The following is an 18,559-nucleotide window of genomic DNA, read 5'->3' as shown; positions in this document are numbered from 1 at the left end:
AAATCCTTATCCCCAGCCAAAATGTATATTTTTTTTAGTTCACCAGAGAACTTCAACTGACCTAATCAAAAATAAAAGTTCCTAACTGCGTAAAGGTTTATGTAAAAAAAAAAAAAAAGAAAAAAGTTGAAGCTCCGGAAAAAATACTTAGACATTTCCATAATGTAGTCACTGCCTCATTTGCTTCATCAATACTAACAATCTTTTTTTTTTTAATCAGGATATTTCAAGTAGAATAAAAACACTTCATATATGTATATTTAATGAGACAAAAACTTGAATCTTAGTTCATAGACATGCACCAAAATGTTCAGCACAAATACTCAAGAAAAATGAGATATCCACCGAACGAACAAGTCTTATTTTCTACTTCTGTACTTAGATTTTCTTCTTAAAACTTTAAATGGCTCAGCATGGCAATAGAAGATGTCTGCTGAAGTAGGTCCATGTTGTTCCAAGTGTGCCTGCATGTGTGTGTACATGTGTAAATGTTTTACCAATGTCCTTTATGGTGAGTCCTCTGTATGATTACTTTACTCCCATGTTGCTTCCAGCTCAATTAGATTTGAATAGTATTACTGCATTTTAATAGAAGATAGAAACCTCTTTTATTTGGAATACTTTGCTATTATGATAGTAAAATGAATTAATAGGAATTAAATTGCTAACATGGATTAAAATAGCTTTTGCCATTGTAGAATTTTTAAATATGTCAAACAGAAGAAATACTTATTGTTATAAAACACATTACTATGGAGAGTATTTTTAACTTCAAGAACTAAAAATAATATTTGATATTTACAGAACTATTTTATAATTGTATTGCATCTAATCCCTAATTGCTTATTTTCTAAAAAGAAAAAAAGGGGAAAGTGCAATAGAGAAAAAAATGTCAGCCTATATTCAAACATATACTACCAGTTAAATGAGAAAATGCAATACAATGCAGAGTTGAAAGTTTGAAAGAACTGAGGGCGTCAAAGAATGTAATTTCTATTTAGAAACATTTTTAAGACAACACTATCACAAACACAACTTTCATAACCATGGTATTCCACCAGGATATGAGATTGCAGGTGATTCTGCCAGTTTGTACAGCTGACTACAATTATCTGATATATGTACAAGGTGCTGAATTTTGAGTACAGGTAGTAAGTGATGGTTATATAACAGAAATACTCCCCCAAAAGTAACTTAAGTTTTTTTTTGTTTTTTTGTTTTTTTGTTTTTCTCCAGAAGAGCTGAAGTACTGAAGTGAGTACACTTTGTCATGTTAAATGGGAGAAAGAGTGGACTGTGACTTGGCTCCTGAAATTTTAATACTGCTCATTAGCCGTCTACAAACCTAAAGTGCTTTCAGAGGCTCTACACATCTTCAATGAGTCAAACCCCAAAGACTTATAAATAGGTATATAGGTTGCTAATCTATTCCTGATGCTTTGCCTAAAAAATTGGCATTGCCATCTTCCACATCTTTCTTTTGGAAGCATGGTTTTGAGTTTGTTCCTTGTTGGTAAGCATCCAGAAAATGGCAGATTCCGGGGATTTCACTAGGGAAGTTCGGTGGAAGTTCTTCCCTTGATCGAGGGGTAAACACGAAACCAGGACAGTCTTTGAGTAATCTGAAAATATTAAAATAAAAATATTAAAATATAATACTGACATAAATGTTTATCAGCTCATAAAAAGAAGGCAATATAACTAACTGAATGTTACTGAGAATATTAATAAACCAGTGATTTTAGGTGTGACTGACAGAAAAAGTCTAATGAGGTTAACAGACATCTTCACAGAAGTACAGTGAAGAATCAATTCACAATAAGAAAATTGTGTCAACTAACGTATTTCACTTACATTGGAAAAAATTATAAAACATTTTTGCAAAAATAATATCCACACAACAGTGCAATTTGCAGTAGTGAAAAAATAATCCAAAGATTTAATAATAGCAAAGTATCCACACATAACCATGACAGTATTAAGATTTCCTGAGTTGAAAGAGGTAAGATGTCCATTTATTAATTCATTAATTTTGTAAATATTACCGTAATCACGGGCAAAGAAAGTAATCATGGGCAAGAAATTGTGAATCAAAATTACAATGACAAAAATGATGTGACAGCAACTTTTGAATCTTTCAATAGAATTTTTATGAATTCTAGATTAGCAGGACTCAAGTGAGATTTAATTGTACATATCACCACTCTACTTACTAATGATTATTAGCAATATTTTTTCTCTGGAAATTCATCTGTTTACCAAATTATATTGTTTGCTACTTTACTACTTGTTCATTATGCTAAACCCATTTTAAATTCTAATCTTACTGATTAAGCTATTGGTACCTCGTCCCATGTGCTTCCCTAGCTTTCCGTCAAATGAGAACTTAATAAGACTTCTCTCTAACCTAATATTCAGACCATGGACGAAAAAATGTTGCATAGTTGTGGGCTCTCGACCAACTTCTACAGAAAAGCATTTATTATATTTACCCAAACAGACCATGGTCTTCTATTCACCAGTCTGTAATGTCATGTCTAAATTAAATAGAATGATGATGCTGAATTAGATTTTGGCACTGTGACATCATCTATGTACTGAAGAAACCAACCGAATAGAAATCTGTCTCAAGAAAGACAGTTTAATTTTCATCAGTACATCAATAAATCTGTAATCTGCTAAACAATAAAACTAATGAAAATGATGTCTTAGTCATGAATTTATAAATATTTTTGAGTGACTGTTATTTGAAAATATGTAATGAAAAGTTATAGAATTACACAGTATTAAAAGTATAAGCTTCAAAGTCTGATAGCTCTAGCAGCAAAGATGTCCATTGCCCAGGCTTTAAAATGGGGATAATAATAGTACATATTCCTTAGGACAGTTGTGAAAATTAAATAAATTAATTTTTAAAAACTGACTAAGCATCAATTAGAAATCACGCCACACCTATCATATTGGTAACAGTAAGTCTGACAATATCAGGCCTTGGGGAATAGCACCCTTCCTACACTGTTGGTGGAGTGTAGATTGGTAAAATCAGTCTGAACAGCTAATTAATGCCTAGTAAGGTTGAAACTGGGTATAGTCTATGGTCTAGGAATACCATTTTTAGTTATATTATCTAAAGACGTACATATTAAGATATCTATTGAATCACTTTTTGTAATAATGAAAAATTGGATATACTCTAATTAAACATGGGTAGAAGATAGAGTCTGGCTCATGCATACTCTAGAATACATATTATATCACATGCACATATAGTAACATGCTAGATCTGGTTCATACTGGCTTGTGAGAACCAGTTGTTAAACACTGAGGAACTTTGTAAGACAGTTAAGCTATCCATAGCCTGAAACCTGCCAGAGTGGACATAGTAACACCAAGGATATTGGCAAATGCTAGAATCGTGGATTCTCTACCTCATCCTGTAAAGCTGGTTTACCAGCAAACCACTCCATTAGCAATAGTTAAAATGAATGATCTAGATTTATGACTAGGTATACATTTTATCAAGGAAATTATCCCAGAAACAAACATAATACTGAGTGGATTCAACGCAAGTCATAAAAGGATATGGACATGTTGATTGGGAATCTGTTTTCCTCTGGCTTTATTTTTCTACCTGACAGAACCTAAATGAAAGTGATATTCCTGCCTCTCTCTACCCATTTTCCTTCCTGGAAAGCAGAAGTGACATCTTATTAATGAGTTGTGGAGAAGCTGCTGAACATGCGTCTGTATTTGGGAGACTGTCTGCACAGAGTACATATTCTCAGCTCCTACAAGCTATAAAGCACATAGGATCCACTGTGTCAGAGTGTGTGACAGGGACCATGTAATAGTTGATATTTATATTTCATTATATTAATATCTATTTACAATTTATTGTTTTTATAAAACAGAAACCTGAAATAAATATGGCAAAATGTTGATGCTGAAATATTAGTATTGGCTACATGAATGTCATCTTCTTTGCTTTTTTCTATATGTTTAAAAATGAAATATAAAAATGTATAAAACTATAAGTCTAATAAATAAAAATGTATAAAACTATAGGTGATTGATAAAAATCTATTATTTTTTCTATCTACAGCAACCCAATATTCCCTACTAAATATGGTAATGACAATTATAATCTCATATTTAAATGTATTATATAAAAATATTCAGCCTTTACAAGTGGCTTTAAAGTGCATCGTTTGAATTTATTAAGGGCCTTGCTCTGGATCGCACGTCTGGTAAGTGCTGTGTGTGGGACTCTAAGGCATGTCTTCTGAATACAACTTCTATGCTTTTTAAAGACACTTAGCAGACAAACATAATTAGAATGTTATGGAGTTAGAAATATTCATTATATTGTCCTTTTAAAAATCAGAATAGACAAGAAAAATCATTTAGAAAAACAAACCATTTAGGTGAAAGTTTGAGGACAGCAACACCCAAAAAAGGCAGCAACAGCCCAAATGTCCTCATAGAGCGGACATTTTTCTCTACACCTTGTTCACCAGACACGATTTTCCCCAAATTACTTTATCAATGCTCCAATTCTCTGTTATCTTTCCTATATTCCTTTATTCACTTCATTCTTTTTCTTACAGAATTCAATTCTTGCTTCTCTGGCACAATGTGCTCAGACTTGTCCTACAAATAAGAGATCCTAAGCCTGTTTACTCCACACACTGGACAGCATCCATGCATCCTCCCCACTTGCCATTTTTGTTTCTAATGATCCCTGGATCACCACATAAACCTCTAACACTGACCCACTGACCTGGATCTAATGTAGTAGACATGGATCCACTGACCCACTGATCTGATGTAGTCTCTATTAGTCTGTAATAGTTTTCCTTACTTCAAAAAAACAAACAAAATGCAGAATATTATCCCCTAAAATTAAAGTAAAACTCCTGACAATGTTTAAAAGACAGTAATGTATAATTGTCACTACCCTGCTACATTTTGAATCACTGGTTAGAATTTGGAAGTGGAAATTTGAAGATACAGGGGTTTTTTTTTTGGTATAGGTATGTATTCTGTGTCCTAAATTTACCTGTATTTCAGAAATATATCATGGAAGCTACATTCAATATTAAACAGATTATTGTATTATTAAAGAAATATCATTCCAGAATTTAATGTATCATCAATAAAGCTCTCCAAAGAAAATTGCGTTTTGTATTTGTACACCTTCTTCAGCATCTGCTTCTTGTACTATACTTTGAGTAAAACTAAAATTATGCCCCTACTGTTGACTAAATTTCCCAAAGCATTGGATGTTTAACTGAAATTTAAATTATTTATATTATTTTACGTTTTCCTAGTATATGGAAGAAAAGTGAAGTATCTCTCAAAGAAAGGAATTTAAAAAGCTGTTAAAAGTATTTCACATTAAGTATTTATATTTTGCCTAAATAAGACAGTATTAACTACTGCTTTCCCTTAGGCAAGACATAAATACCTCATATATAAGAATAAAAGGAAAGTAAATTATTATTGAAATCAATACAAAAGGAAAAAAGATATATCATATTTGTCTATAAAATGTAGAAATGACTTCAGCAAATGAGCTGAAGTTCAATATAAATTAAATTAAAATTTCAGTGTCATCCATGTATGTGCATATAAACATAACTGAAACAAAGAAAGAGAAATGTTAATAGTTACTATCTCTGGGTAGTGAGATTATGACTTATTCCTATTATTTACTTTATAATTTACTAATTTTGTAAATTTTCTGAAATGGGTATGTGTTACTACAGTAATAAAAAATTTATTTAAAAGATAACACCATCTATGCTATAAAAACCTGTACGTGCATTTCTAGTAACATTGCCAATATAGTGAATCTAAGATTTAAGTCATGAGCATTGTCCTGTTGCCAAAAATATATGCCAATGTGTTGTGGTCCTCTGCTGAAATACATGACATCCTGAATTATATTTTGAAGAAAAATGAGTAGTTAACATCAGTGCCTCCTAACATGACTCAAGACCACCAGACTTTGAGATACAAAATGCCAGATTTCTAAAGAGTTTAGTTTTATACTGTTAAAAACAATCAATATAGAAGAAAAAGGAAAATATGCTTTTTATGTGTAGAAGTTTTGTTGTAAGGTAGGATTCCTCAGCATGCACATACACACATAACACATCTTTGCACACTGAAAGAGAAACACAGATATCAGTGAAAGGACAGGCAACTGACTCCTACTTAATAGGATGATTCCCCTTAACGCTTACAGAGAGAGTAGAATCATATTATCTCAGGGTATGGAATCTTATCCCTACCTATTATACCCAGTAGGACCATAGGCCAATTACCATTACAATGAAACCCAGGGATTTTTCCAATTCTCAGGTTATATTGAGTTGTTTTCATATCCAGGAGTCAACAGTCAACCAGTAAATACTTCTTGCTTTCCTTCTGTGTTCCAGGCGCTTATCTAGGAGCTGGGAATATAGAATGTGTACCACAGGAAGCTAACATTCTGCAAAGGGAGGCAGGCACTCAACACATAAATAAATACTGCATAAGACAATTTCAGATACAGGTGTGAACTGAGAAGATGAAATAGGATAATGAGAGTGTATGTGAGGAGAAGGTTGTTGCTACAGTTATGATAGTTAGGGAGTGTCTCTTTAAAGAGAGGAGAAGAAATGATCACTGTAAGGTCGATGGTCTGAGTAACTAGGTGGATGGTGATATCATTTTAAGGTGATTGGTAAGCTTGCCTGGGTGGGAAGGAAGTGGATTTCATCAGTCTGTGTGGGAAATCACTCATTCTAATTTGGTCCAGTTCATTTTAATATGTCAATTAGTCATCCAAGTGGAAATACGTAATAGGATATATGTGTCTGTAGCTCCGTGGAGAATCATAGGATGGGCTAAAGATTTTTTAAAAAATGGTTAGAGTCATAAAAGTTCAGACACAGAAGAGAACAGGAACAGAGGCTCTGGGCAATGCAATAAAGGTTTGGTAGGGAAGGAGTTCCAACAGGAGACACTGAGAAGGAGTAGACATGGGGTAGTGAGAAAACTAGGTGAGTGGGGTGCCAAAAATTTAAAGAAGAACATGTATAAATGAGGCAGTTCTTAGCCTATTCAAATGCTTCTGAGATGATAAGGAGAGGAAACTGACAGAGTTTTTTGAGATGGAGTCTTGCTCTGTTGCCCAGGCTGGAGTGCCATGGCACAATCTCTCCTCACTGCAAGCTCCGCCTCCCGGGTTCCCACCATTCTCCTGCCTCAGCCTCGGAGTAACTGGGACTACAGGAGCCCGCCACCACACCCGGCTAATTTTTTGTATTTTTAGTAGAGATGGGGTTTCACCATGTTAGCTAGGATGGTCTTGATCTCCTGACCTCGTGATCCATCCCCCTCGCCCTCCCAAAGTGCTGGGATTGCAAGCATGAGCCACCGCGCCCAGCCAACTGACAATGATTTTAGCAGGGCACACTGATGACCTTGATAAGAACCGTTTGAGTGGAGTTAACACTGACTGGAGTGAGTTGAAGAGAAAATAAGAGGTGGAAAAAATACAGATAGTAAGTATAGACAACTTCTTTCAGTTTTGTTATAAAAGAGAGCAGAAATTTAAGATTGTAGCAGAAGCTGGACTTAGAAACAAGGAAGTTTTTATTTTTCAAGAGTTTTAATAGATATGGTTGCATTCTGTTGGGGATAATCATTTCATCAGAGAGAAATTTGATCATAGAGAGAAAGAGTTAATTTCCACAGAAAAGTTAATGAGAAGGTGAGAGGAAATAGCACTCACAGTAAAGCTGTATCAATCAGGGGCAGGAGGGGAGCTGGCCCAATGTAACGGGAACAAAGAAGGAGGAGATGGGTACTGGGGTAGCTCTGCTGAGAGAACCTACAGCACGAAGATGGCAACGTTCCTATCTGACTTCTATCTGGCAGTGAAATATGAGGCAAGATTATCAACTGAGAGTCTGGGCTGGAAAGGAAAGGATGCTGGTGCTTTAAGAAGGGAGAAGGCCAGGTGCAGTGGTTCACTCCTGTAATCCCAGCACTTTGGGAGGCCAAGGCGGGCAGATCACTTGAGGTCAGGAGTTCAAGACCAGCCTGGCCAGCACGGCAAAACCCAGTATCTACTAAAAATACAAAAATTAGCCAGACGTGGAGGTGGGCGCCTATAATCACAGTTACTTGGGAGGATGAGGCAGTAGAATCACTTGAAACTGGAAAGCAGAGGTTGCAGTGAGGCGAGACTGCACCATTGTACTCCAAACTGGGCCATAGAGCAAGACTTGGTCTCAAAAACTAAATAAATAAATAAATGCAGAAGAAGAAGAGAGAAGACGCTATTAAAGAGTTATCTCTGAGAATAGGAAAGTTAACTTGCTTGGTGTAATTTAGCTACTGTATAGATCTGAAAAACTTCTTTGTTACTTAAGAGTTTCCAGTATAGTGAGACAAAATGTACATGATAGATATATTTCTACTTACCACAGATTGGTTTAATTTCTGGTTAAAAGGATAAGTGATACCAAAATGGCAGATTTTTTGACGCAGGCTGTACACTACATGTTGTCAAGGAGACAGTGAAGATAGAGGTTCTTCTGACGCTAGATGACACATGGCTCCTCTGACTGTGTTAACACTTGCTGCCAGTCCATAAAATTGCCATCTTTGAAAAATCCCTGATGACCAGCTAGTTTTGCTCTGGTAAATTCTTCCCTGTATGATAGGGCATTTGACTGGCTTTTGTCCTTGATTGCAGGGAGGCAGCTTCTAAAACTCTTGGAATTTTTTGAGTTATAGGAGTATCCGTTTTCCATGAGGCCCTTGGATCACATTTGAGTTTATATTAATGAGATGACTCAGAATGGGGACAGGGCCCCAGAAAAATCAGTCTTGTGGATAGAAGGTTGGGGTTTTGTGCTAGCCTAACCTCTGGGGAGGAGAGTGGGGGTGGTGTCTGAGTTCAGTCACATGGCAGTGATTCAACCAATCATGCTTACATAATGAAAACAATGATTCCATACATCAAACTCAAAGCTCAGTGCGGTGGAACTTCCTGGTTTGTAAGCCCATTGATGTGGTCGGAGGGAGATAAGTTCTGATTCTATGGAAGCTCTGCATCTGGGACCCTCCCAAACCTTACCCAATCTGTTTCCTCATTTGGTTGGTTCTGATTTGTATCCTCCAAAATACAACTGTAATAGTAAGTATAGCAATTCCCTAAGTATTTTTGAGTCATTTTAGCTAATCATCTAACTTGAGAGGTTCATGGGAACCCCCAAAATTGTAGCTCAGTCAGTCTAAATGCACACTTAGGTCCTGAAGGGTGGCTAGCATCTGAATTAAGGGCAGGCTTGTTGGGGTCTGTGCCCTCTAACTTGTGGTTATGACTGTGCTCAGTCTGGGTGGTTACTGCCAGAACTTCACTGCAGTGTACTAGCTGATGTCAGAACACCTATCAACGTACTGAGAGTGTTAATATAGGCTTCTAAAAGAGCAATGATGGAAGAATAGGTAATATCTGTCATGGATTTATGGCTGGGCCACAAACACCTCAGGCGAGTCATTCTTAGGCTAACAAGCAGTGTAAAAATGTTAAAGTGAGGATGATAAAAGTTATCACGTTTCTTTTTTCTTTATGATTAAGGAAGAAAAAAATTATGAACAATGAATCAAATCAATGGGGAAAATGACAATTGCATATAAACAAAAACAAGAGATTCTAGGTGTTTAACATAATTACTACCTGTAAGTTGTTGGGCTGACATTGATTTTTCGTGGTACACTGCAGGACTCAAATTTGTTAGCCAGAGTGACATTGTTTCCAAAAAGACAGTAACGGGGCATTTTGACTCCAACAACGCCAGCAAAAACTGATCCAGAATGCAGTCCAATTCGCATCTGAAAGCAAAAAATAACATGATGTTCCCAGTCACTGGTAAAACACTTCCTACTTGTCAGCATCGTTTGAATACCCTGTCTAAATTATTTTACCATTCACCCTCAGCACACCACCCCTTTCCTCAAAACCTCCAGCCAACTTCCCTCTACTCCGCATATGCAATTAAAAGTGACTAGTGCAGAATCAATAGTCACATTTCTTAACTCTTTTCCATTTAGGTTTATTACACAAACCATCTTAATTGTGTCTGTCTTCAACATCTGAAACAAGTTTCCATGCACAGGGATCATAGTTACCACAGCAGCATAGCAAGGGGGATATGAGCTGTTTATGTGAACCTGCCATCTCTCCATCAAGTGAGACAGACATAATTTCTGGACTCCTGGAGTTGTTTTCCCAAACACTGACAAAGAAGGGCAAATGAAGCTAGCTCCAAGGATATTAAATATATTTTTTAGACATTTTACATTAAAACAGCTTTATACCAAACACTATCCCACTGTTCTAATGACTTACAACTGAGGAAATGAAATTGTAATATTTAAGCAGAAAATGACAGAGGAAGCAGTAAGTGGAAGTTACTTGAGTCCGATGACGATGTCTATATACATGAAACTAAAAATCCAGACTGATGAAAGATCAGATTTGTGCCGCGCCTAGATATAAGGGGCAGTCTGGGATATGTTGTGGCAAAATTTTAGGAATTCTGGAAGTCTCCAATGATTTGGAAAACCACTGAGACAGATTGTTTTATTTTATTTATTTTTCAGAGATAGAGTCTTGCTCTGTCACTCAGGCTGTAGTGCAGCGGCACCATCATAGTTCACTGTAACCTCGAAACCCTGGGCTCAAATGATCCTCCCATCTCAGCCTCCTGAGTAGCTGGAACTACAGGCATGCACCACCACACCTGGTTAAATTTTAAATTGTTTGTAGAGACAGGGTCTTGCTATGTTGCCCAGTTGATTCTCAAACTCTTGGGCTCAAGTGATCCTCCTGCCTCAACCTCCCAAAGTGCTAAGATTACAAATATAAGTCACCTTGCCTAGCCAAAGCAGGATATTTAACAATGGAATCTTCAAAGGTCTGATTACTTGATGATCTTAAAGAATTCACAAATACTGAAATTACTGCTACTACAAAGCAAGCTAAAGTGGGGATATTTTAAATGACAATGATGATACCATGTTCATTATTTTCAAACTCTATGTTTACTCAAACATTTAAAAAAGTTGTATTAGATACATGCATTTTGAATGAAGACCAAGAACTCAGTAACTTAGATATAATTTAGAAATCAGAAAAATTCAGTTCTGTCTAGTTTTAATAAGTAATTTCAGGTGTCTGCTGGAAACTTCCCAGACTCATTTACTTTTAAGATGTCATATGAATTCTACAAAATTTTCAAACAAAAGCACTAGATTGTGAATTAGGAACTTTGTATTCTAACAAACTCTACTAGTAACTGGTAGTCTGGCTTCCTTAAGTCTCTTTACTTCCCTCTGATCATATTTTCACCTATAAAATGCAGGGTTTGATTATTTTTAAAGAACTTCCTTCATCAAAGTTTTACATTAACAAGCAAAACTTAGATGTCTGTTATATATCTGGCTTTGTCTCTTTTAGGAAAATATGAATTTACACATATAACAAGTGATAGATAGTTAGAGAGATAGACAGATAGATAGATAGAATAAATACTCTTTTGCCCATAAATATCAACCGCGACTTTAGCATATTTAGATTGAGGAATTATTGCTTTCTGTGAGCATTCTTCTGGTTAAACCAGTTTTTCTTCCTATAGTTACTCCAGCTTATTATATGTTAAATTTACCATAGCATTTTTATCTTATTTCATAATTAAAATGTAAATATATTCTGTTCGTAAAAACCAAAGTCATGCAGACAAGGCAAGTGTCCCTCCTACTCCTTCCACGCCATGCTGCCTTCTTCCCCTTCTCCAGTTTTGAATCTCTCAACCCCAACATTTCCTTAGAGAGCTTTTCAAATTAATCAGCAAGATTTAAATCACAATGTGTTTAAGACACACATTGTGCCCCGAGCATATCTCTTTTCACTGGTAACAGACTTCCGTGTGAAATAATGAAAGGCAAAGGCAGAATTCTGACTCCCGGGAAAAATTTGAATGCGAACCTACTAAGGGCATATTTTATTTGGGACCACTTGTGGTATAGCCCATTTCTCATCATAGGCTTCTAGGCTTAGGAAAGGAGGGGTACTAGAAGTTTGCTTCCATGTTCACTTGTCACCTACCAACTTTCACGGTTACACTCAGCCCACTGGTCTCTGTCACCAACCCACCTGCTGCTTTCTAAGCCTGACTGGATGGATGTTAGTGAGGAAAACAATAGGAATAAGTGAATAGATGAATGATTTCCACAAGTGACGTGCTAGAGGAAAGTACAGAGTTTGAAAAATAAAAAAAGAAAATATTTTCTATTCTTTCACTTCAATTCTATACCAAGAGGTAGCAGGGCAAAAGGCAGAAAAAGCCTGGGCTTTGAAGCCACATGGACATGACTCCAAATACTGACACATAGGAGTCTTGACTGCTCGTGTCTGCTGGTGAATTGTAGATTCCTCTTTAAAGTGTTATTATAAGGATTAAATGAGACAATGTTTAAGTCACAATATGCTCCTTTCCGATACATACTTAAAGTTTCCCTACTAAAAATACTCTCCACTCTGCCTCTGTGATGTTTCACAGGTATCTCTTAAGGACGTCAGATATTTCCCAGGACTGCAGGTTAGTACACATAAAAAGGTATGATTAATGACTCCCTTTATAGGTCTTTTAAACTAGCCTATCGTTACCCAGGTAACTATCTTTGAAACTAACTATAAATAATTCTTCCAACTTACAAAAATCTAAAAATACATCTATACAAATAACAAAAATGCCATAAAATTCCTCCACACCAAACATACACATCTTAATTATAAAATGTATTTGTGTGAAAATCACTGAAAATGTTGTTAATAGTCTCTATTTTTTAACATTTACTTTGATGCTACAAGCCCCCTCAAACAGATTAGAAAGAGAAAGAAATAGATAGTCCTCCTCTAAAAAAATGCAATTACAGAAACTAAATCTGAAAAAAGGTATTGTGATGCTTCTAAAACATACTTGCAAATTATTTTACACTCCTTCTATTGATTCATGGGCCCTAAGCCCTCTCTCTTCTGGGCAGAGTTATGATTGCTCTGACGGATAGAATACAGCGGAAGTGTCGCTGTGTGTCTTCCAAGGCTAAGTCACGGAGCTTCCACCAGTCTTGTTCAGTGGGAAATGAACCACCTCATAAGAAATACATACTAGTGCACCACATGTAACACTAACAATCCCAGCTAAACCCAGCCTTTCAGCCATCCCCACCAACGAATCTGACATGTAAGTGAAGCAGCAGTCTTGGAATGAATCTTCCAGCTCCAGTCGTTGCAATCCCAGCTATTCCAGGCACCCTCACCCATTTCAGTATTCCCAGCTGAGGGCCCATAGATTATAGAGCACAGACGAGGTATTCCTGGTATGCCTTATCCAAATTTTTGATGCGCAGAATCCATGCATAATAAAAGGTTGTGATTTTATACCATTACATTTAGAAAAGTGTGTTGCACAGAAACATATAAATGGGATGACAATAGACTTAGAAAATAGTTATGGAGGCTTAAACATATGGCTCCTATTAAGGTTAAAGAGAGTTAAGGATAAACCTCTAAATACATAGTTTTGTTTTTAAATTTCTTCTTTCTTCTCTATATGTTTTATAGCATACCAGATAAGATTTTACAATACCTCAAAGGCTGGGGACTGTCCTATAAAAATTAAGGGACACATTCACTGTGAGACAAATAAAGGTAATGTGCCTATATTCTATCTATTAAACCAATGCCTACCATGCTAACTTTATTTCCTCATGTGTGGTGAGATATTAGTCTGGAATCTGGCTCATCTAGAAATTAACTTTATTTCCCCATGTGTGGTGAGATATTATTCTGGAATCTGGCTCATCTAGAAATTTTTAAATGTCATGTGCCTTGGAAAATATTGGTGGATTAGCAGTCAACATCCATTCAAACGTAATATTCTCTCCTCCAGGGGTTGGAAAACCAAAACTACATTTTCTAAACTAACTTGCAGCTTCTAAATGCACTTAGGCTTGGTAAATCAGAGGCACAGTTGCATGGGATTTGGCAGGCACCATCTCCACTATAACTCAAGCACAATTGTGGAAGCCTTCGTGTTTTCTTTAGCATGCTTAGTAAAGAGTCCATTTTCCTGTCACTCACTTTGTAACAGTCATGATGCAGGATTGACATCGTGCTGATTATTACAGTAGATATGGTTTTGGAGAGGCAGCAGCTTTCTGAACATGGCAGTTTCCTGACTGTGGCTTTGGTGGGATAGTTTTGGAATCAGCTTCCAGATTTTTGAAAATGCAGTTGTTCTGAAGTTTGCCTTTAGGAGCTATTTTATTTTGACAATGGAAGATCCCCATACTATGGGAGACCTTTTTTTGAAAGTCCAACTTATAGACGTGTTCTTCTGTCCTCTCAATGATTCTGTAAGCCTATACCCTATAATATATTTCTTCCAATGTAAACAAGTTAGAGAAGATTGTGTTCTCTATAGATTTTGCTTTCTCTCTCTCTCTCAACTAAACCCCAGCTGATACACTATGGTTTTGATAATCAACTAATATGCATTTGCTCTTGTGACATCTCCTAGACAATATATCATCTGCCTTACCTTGATAGGTTCTCCATGGGGAGACATAACTTCATCAGAGAGCTCCATCATCTTCAGGGCCATCAGCGCTATCTGAACAGCATGAGTATCACTCTCTTTGTGTAATCCTCCAGCTACACAATAGGCATCGCCAATGGTCTCCACCTAGACATAATATATTTTCCATACTATAAATAAATGCTCAGGAAGAATCACAGGCTACGTCATATAGAAGAAATTAAGTCATACAGCATAAATCTCACTGCTCAGGCCTTCTGGAGGATCAAGGTTAATCAGATACTCCCAGAAATGGCTTTCTCTTTCAGGAAATGCACAAGGTTTAGACCCATTACATTCAGTCACTGCAGAGAGGCAGTACAGTCCTGTGAACACAATAACAGTTGGCTTCTACTCCCAGATTTGTCACTGACTCATTGTATCATTTCATCTCTCTTTTTTTTTTCACCATATAAGATAGTTTTTGTAGAAACAATACATTTTTGAATTACAATACATTGTTTAAAGATGTTGGGATCATTTACTCGTTTTATATCCTCCTCATCATAAAATAGTATTTTGCCTCAAGTCACTACCCAATAAATGTCATATGAATGTAGTAAAATTGTGCAATGTAAAATCAAGATATTAATAGTCATAAAAGTAAAAAGAAATGGTTTTTCTAAAGGACCCTTGGGGTCCTCATAGAAATTACTTGTTTAACTTAGGATTGTCTTGGAGATGCGGGCTCTTTTTTGGTTCCATATGAACTTTAAAGCAGTTTTTTCCAATTCTGTGAAGAAACTCATTGGTAGCTTGATGGGGATGGCATTGAATCTATAAATTACCTTGGGCAGTATGGCCATTTTCACGATATTGATTCTTCCTATCCATGAGCATGGTATGTTCTTCCATTTGTTTGTGTCCTCTTTTATTTCACTGAGCAGTGGTTTGTAGTTCTCCTTGAAGAGGTCCTTTACATCCCTTGTAAGTTGGATTCCTAGGTATTTTATTCTCTTTGAAGCAATTGTGAATGGAAGTTCATTCCTGATTTGGCTCTCTGTTTGTCTGTTACTGGTGTATAAGAATGCTTGTGATTTTTGCACATTAATTTTGTATCCTGAGACTTTGCTGAAGTTGCTTATCAGCTTAAGGAGATTTTGGGCTGAGACAATGGGGTTTTCTAAATATACAATCATGTCATCTGCAAACAGGGACAGTTTGACTTCTTCTTTTCCTAACTGAATACCCTTGATTTCTTTCTCTTGCCTAATTGCCCTAGCCAGAACTTCCAACACTATGTTGAATAGGAGTGGTGAGAGAGGGCATCCCTGTCTTGTGCCAGTTTTCAAAGGGAATTTTTCCAGTTTTTGCCCATTCAGTATGATATTGGCTGTGGGTTTGTCATAAATAGCTCTTATGATTTTGAGGTACGTTCCATCAATACCGAATTTATTGAGCGTTTTTAGCATGAAGGGCTGTTGAATTTTGTCAAAAGCCTTTTCTGCATCTATTGAGATAATCATGTGGTTCTTGTCTAAGTCAAAAGAACAAAGCTGGAGGCATCATGCTACCTGACTTCAAACTATACTACAAGACTACAGTAACCAAAACAGCATGGTACTGGTACCAAAACAGAGATATAGACCAATGGAACAGAACAGAGTCCTCAGAAATAATACCACACATCTACAGCCATCTGATCTTTGACAAACCTGAGAGAAACAAGAAATGGGGAAAGGATTCCCTATTTAATAATGCTGGGAAAATTGGCTAGCCATAAGTAGAAAGCTGAAACTGGATCCTTTCCTTACTCCTTATACGAAAATTAATTCAAGATGGATTAGAGACTTAAATGTTAGACCTAATACCATAAAAATCCTAGAGGAAAACCTAGGTAGTACCATTCAGGACATAGGCATGGGCAAAGACTTCATGTCTAAAACACCAAAAGCAACGGCAGCAAAAGCCAAAATTGGCAAATGGGATCTCATTAAACTAAAGAGCTTCTGCACAGCAAAAGAAACTACCATCAGAGTGAACAGGCAACCTAAAGAATGGGAGAAAATTTTTGCAATCTACTCATCTGACAAAGGGCTAATATCCAGAACCTACAAAGAACTCAAACAAATTTACAAGAAAAAAACAAACAACCCCATCAAAAAATGGGCAAAGGATATGAACAGACATTTCTCAAAAGAAGACATTCATACAGCCAACAGACACATGAAAAAATGCTCATCATCACTGGCCATCAGAGAAATGCAAATCAAAACCACAATGAGATACCATCTCACACCAGTTAGAATGGCGATCATTAAAAAGTCAGGAAACAACAGGTGCTGGAGAGGATGTGGAGAAATAGGAACACTTTTACACTGTTGGTGGGATTGTAAACTAGTTCAACCATTATGGAAAACAGTATGGCGATTCCTCAAGGATCTAGAACTAGATGTACCATATGACCCAGCCATCCCATTACTGGGTATATACCCAAAGGATTATAAATTATGCTACTATAAAGACACATGCACACGTATGTTTATTGCAGCACTATTCACAATAGCAAAGACTTGGAATCAACCCAAATGTCCATCAGTGACACACTGGATTAAGAAAATGTGGCACATATACACCATGGAATACTATGCAGCCATCAAAAAAGATGAGTTTGTGTCCTTTGTAGGGACACGGATGCAGCTGGAAACCATCATTCTTAGCAAACTATCACAAGAACAGAAAACCAAACACCGCATGTTCTCACTCATAGGTGGGAACTGAACAATGAGATCACTTGGACTCAGGAAGGGGAACATCACACACAGGGGCCTATCATGGGGAGGGGGGAGGGGGGAGGGATTGCATTGGGAGTTATACCTGATGTAAATGACGAGTTGATGGGTGCAGCACACCAACATGGCACAAGTATACATATATAACAAACCTGCACGTTATGCACATGTACCCTACAACTTAAAGTATAATAATAATAAATAAATTAAAAAAAAGAAAGAAATTACTTGTTTAATGGATACTAATCACAGTTATAGAAACCAAGATGTTGAACCAGTAGGTAAAAACAATGGTGATGCTTGAAGGACCACTGGAAATCAAGCTATTATCTAAAATCTAAGTACTAACCTTGTCATTATCATTATCATTGTTGTTGATGTTACAGGCAATTTTTATCTGTCTGTGATACTGGCTGCAGAAAGCAAATAGTTAATTTAAATCCACAAATAACTCCCTAATTCTAAGAGCAGCATTTTTCTTCTCCTCCAAATATTTACTGTAACTATAAGACCCTATTCTGATCCAAAGCCTCAATTGTAGAAGGATGAGGGTGAGAAAGGAAAAAAGAAAGAAGGTGCAAATCTTCAGAAATTCCCCAGTCAGAGTGAATGCTGATACCCTCATTATGGCTCCAGATTTCTTCTTGACCTGTCTTTCTCCTAGTCTCTGACTTTATCTTCTTATTCTCCATATTTCTCATTTTGTTCCAATGTCACTGCCTTCCATTATCCCTTAAGCATATCAAACATGCTCCCACTTGCTATTCCTTTCTCCTGGAGCAATCTCTCTGCAGATAACCACTTGGTTGTCCCTCCTTTCCTTCAGTCCCTACAAAAACCTCACCTTATTAGAAAAGCTGATTGCTACCACTCTCTAAGAAACAGCAATCACCCCCTACCCACTGCCCTTCTTTTTCCCCTTAACCTACTTTATTTTTCTTTCATATTATTATACTAACTGAAAGACTATAAATTTACTCATTCGTTTACTGTCTTTCTTTCCCCTAATCATATGTAAGCCCTCTGAGTTTGTCTAGTTTATTCACTCCTATATTACCTGTGCCCGGTAATAATGAACCAGGTGGCAATGTCACCCATGAGCTTTTTCTCAGCAATGAGCACATA

The 18,559-nt window shown here is 36.6% G+C and overlaps 1 protein-coding gene and 1 long non-coding RNA gene across 8 annotated transcripts in view; one reads left to right on the top strand and one right to left on the bottom strand.

The window, feature by feature from the left end:
- Nucleotides 1–240: 240 nt before the first annotated feature.
- Nucleotides 241–18,559, bottom strand: part of GUCY1A1 (guanylate cyclase 1 soluble subunit alpha 1) — a 69,353-nt gene continuing 51,034 nt past the window's right edge. For all 7 annotated transcript variants that reach the window (XM_028848833.2, XM_028848838.2, XM_028848832.2 and 4 more), the window contains 3 exons: nucleotides 14,667–14,810; nucleotides 9,740–9,894; nucleotides 241–1,622 (listed from right to left, as the gene is read on the bottom strand). In XM_028848833.2, the coding sequence (XP_028704666.1) occupies nucleotides 1,421–1,622; nucleotides 9,740–9,894; nucleotides 14,667–14,810 (501 nt within the window). In that variant the 3' untranslated portion in view covers nucleotides 241–1,420. The remainder of the gene's footprint in view (nucleotides 1,623–9,739; nucleotides 9,895–14,666; nucleotides 14,811–18,559) is intronic.
- Nucleotides 1,206–7,660, top strand: LOC144340864 (uncharacterized). Its single transcript, XR_013417362.1, has 3 exons — nucleotides 1,206–3,844; nucleotides 4,103–4,128; nucleotides 7,459–7,660. It is a non-coding gene; the product is annotated as an uncharacterized LOC144340864 (long non-coding RNA).

The sequence above is a fragment of the Macaca mulatta genome, chromosome 5 (genome assembly GCF_049350105.2).
Source record: "Macaca mulatta isolate MMU2019108-1 chromosome 5, T2T-MMU8v2.0, whole genome shotgun sequence".
Classification (NCBI taxonomy): Eukaryota; Metazoa; Chordata; class Mammalia; order Primates; family Cercopithecidae; genus Macaca; species Macaca mulatta.
Note: the sequence above shows the minus strand (reverse complement) of the source record. Positions and strands in the feature narration are given on the sequence as shown.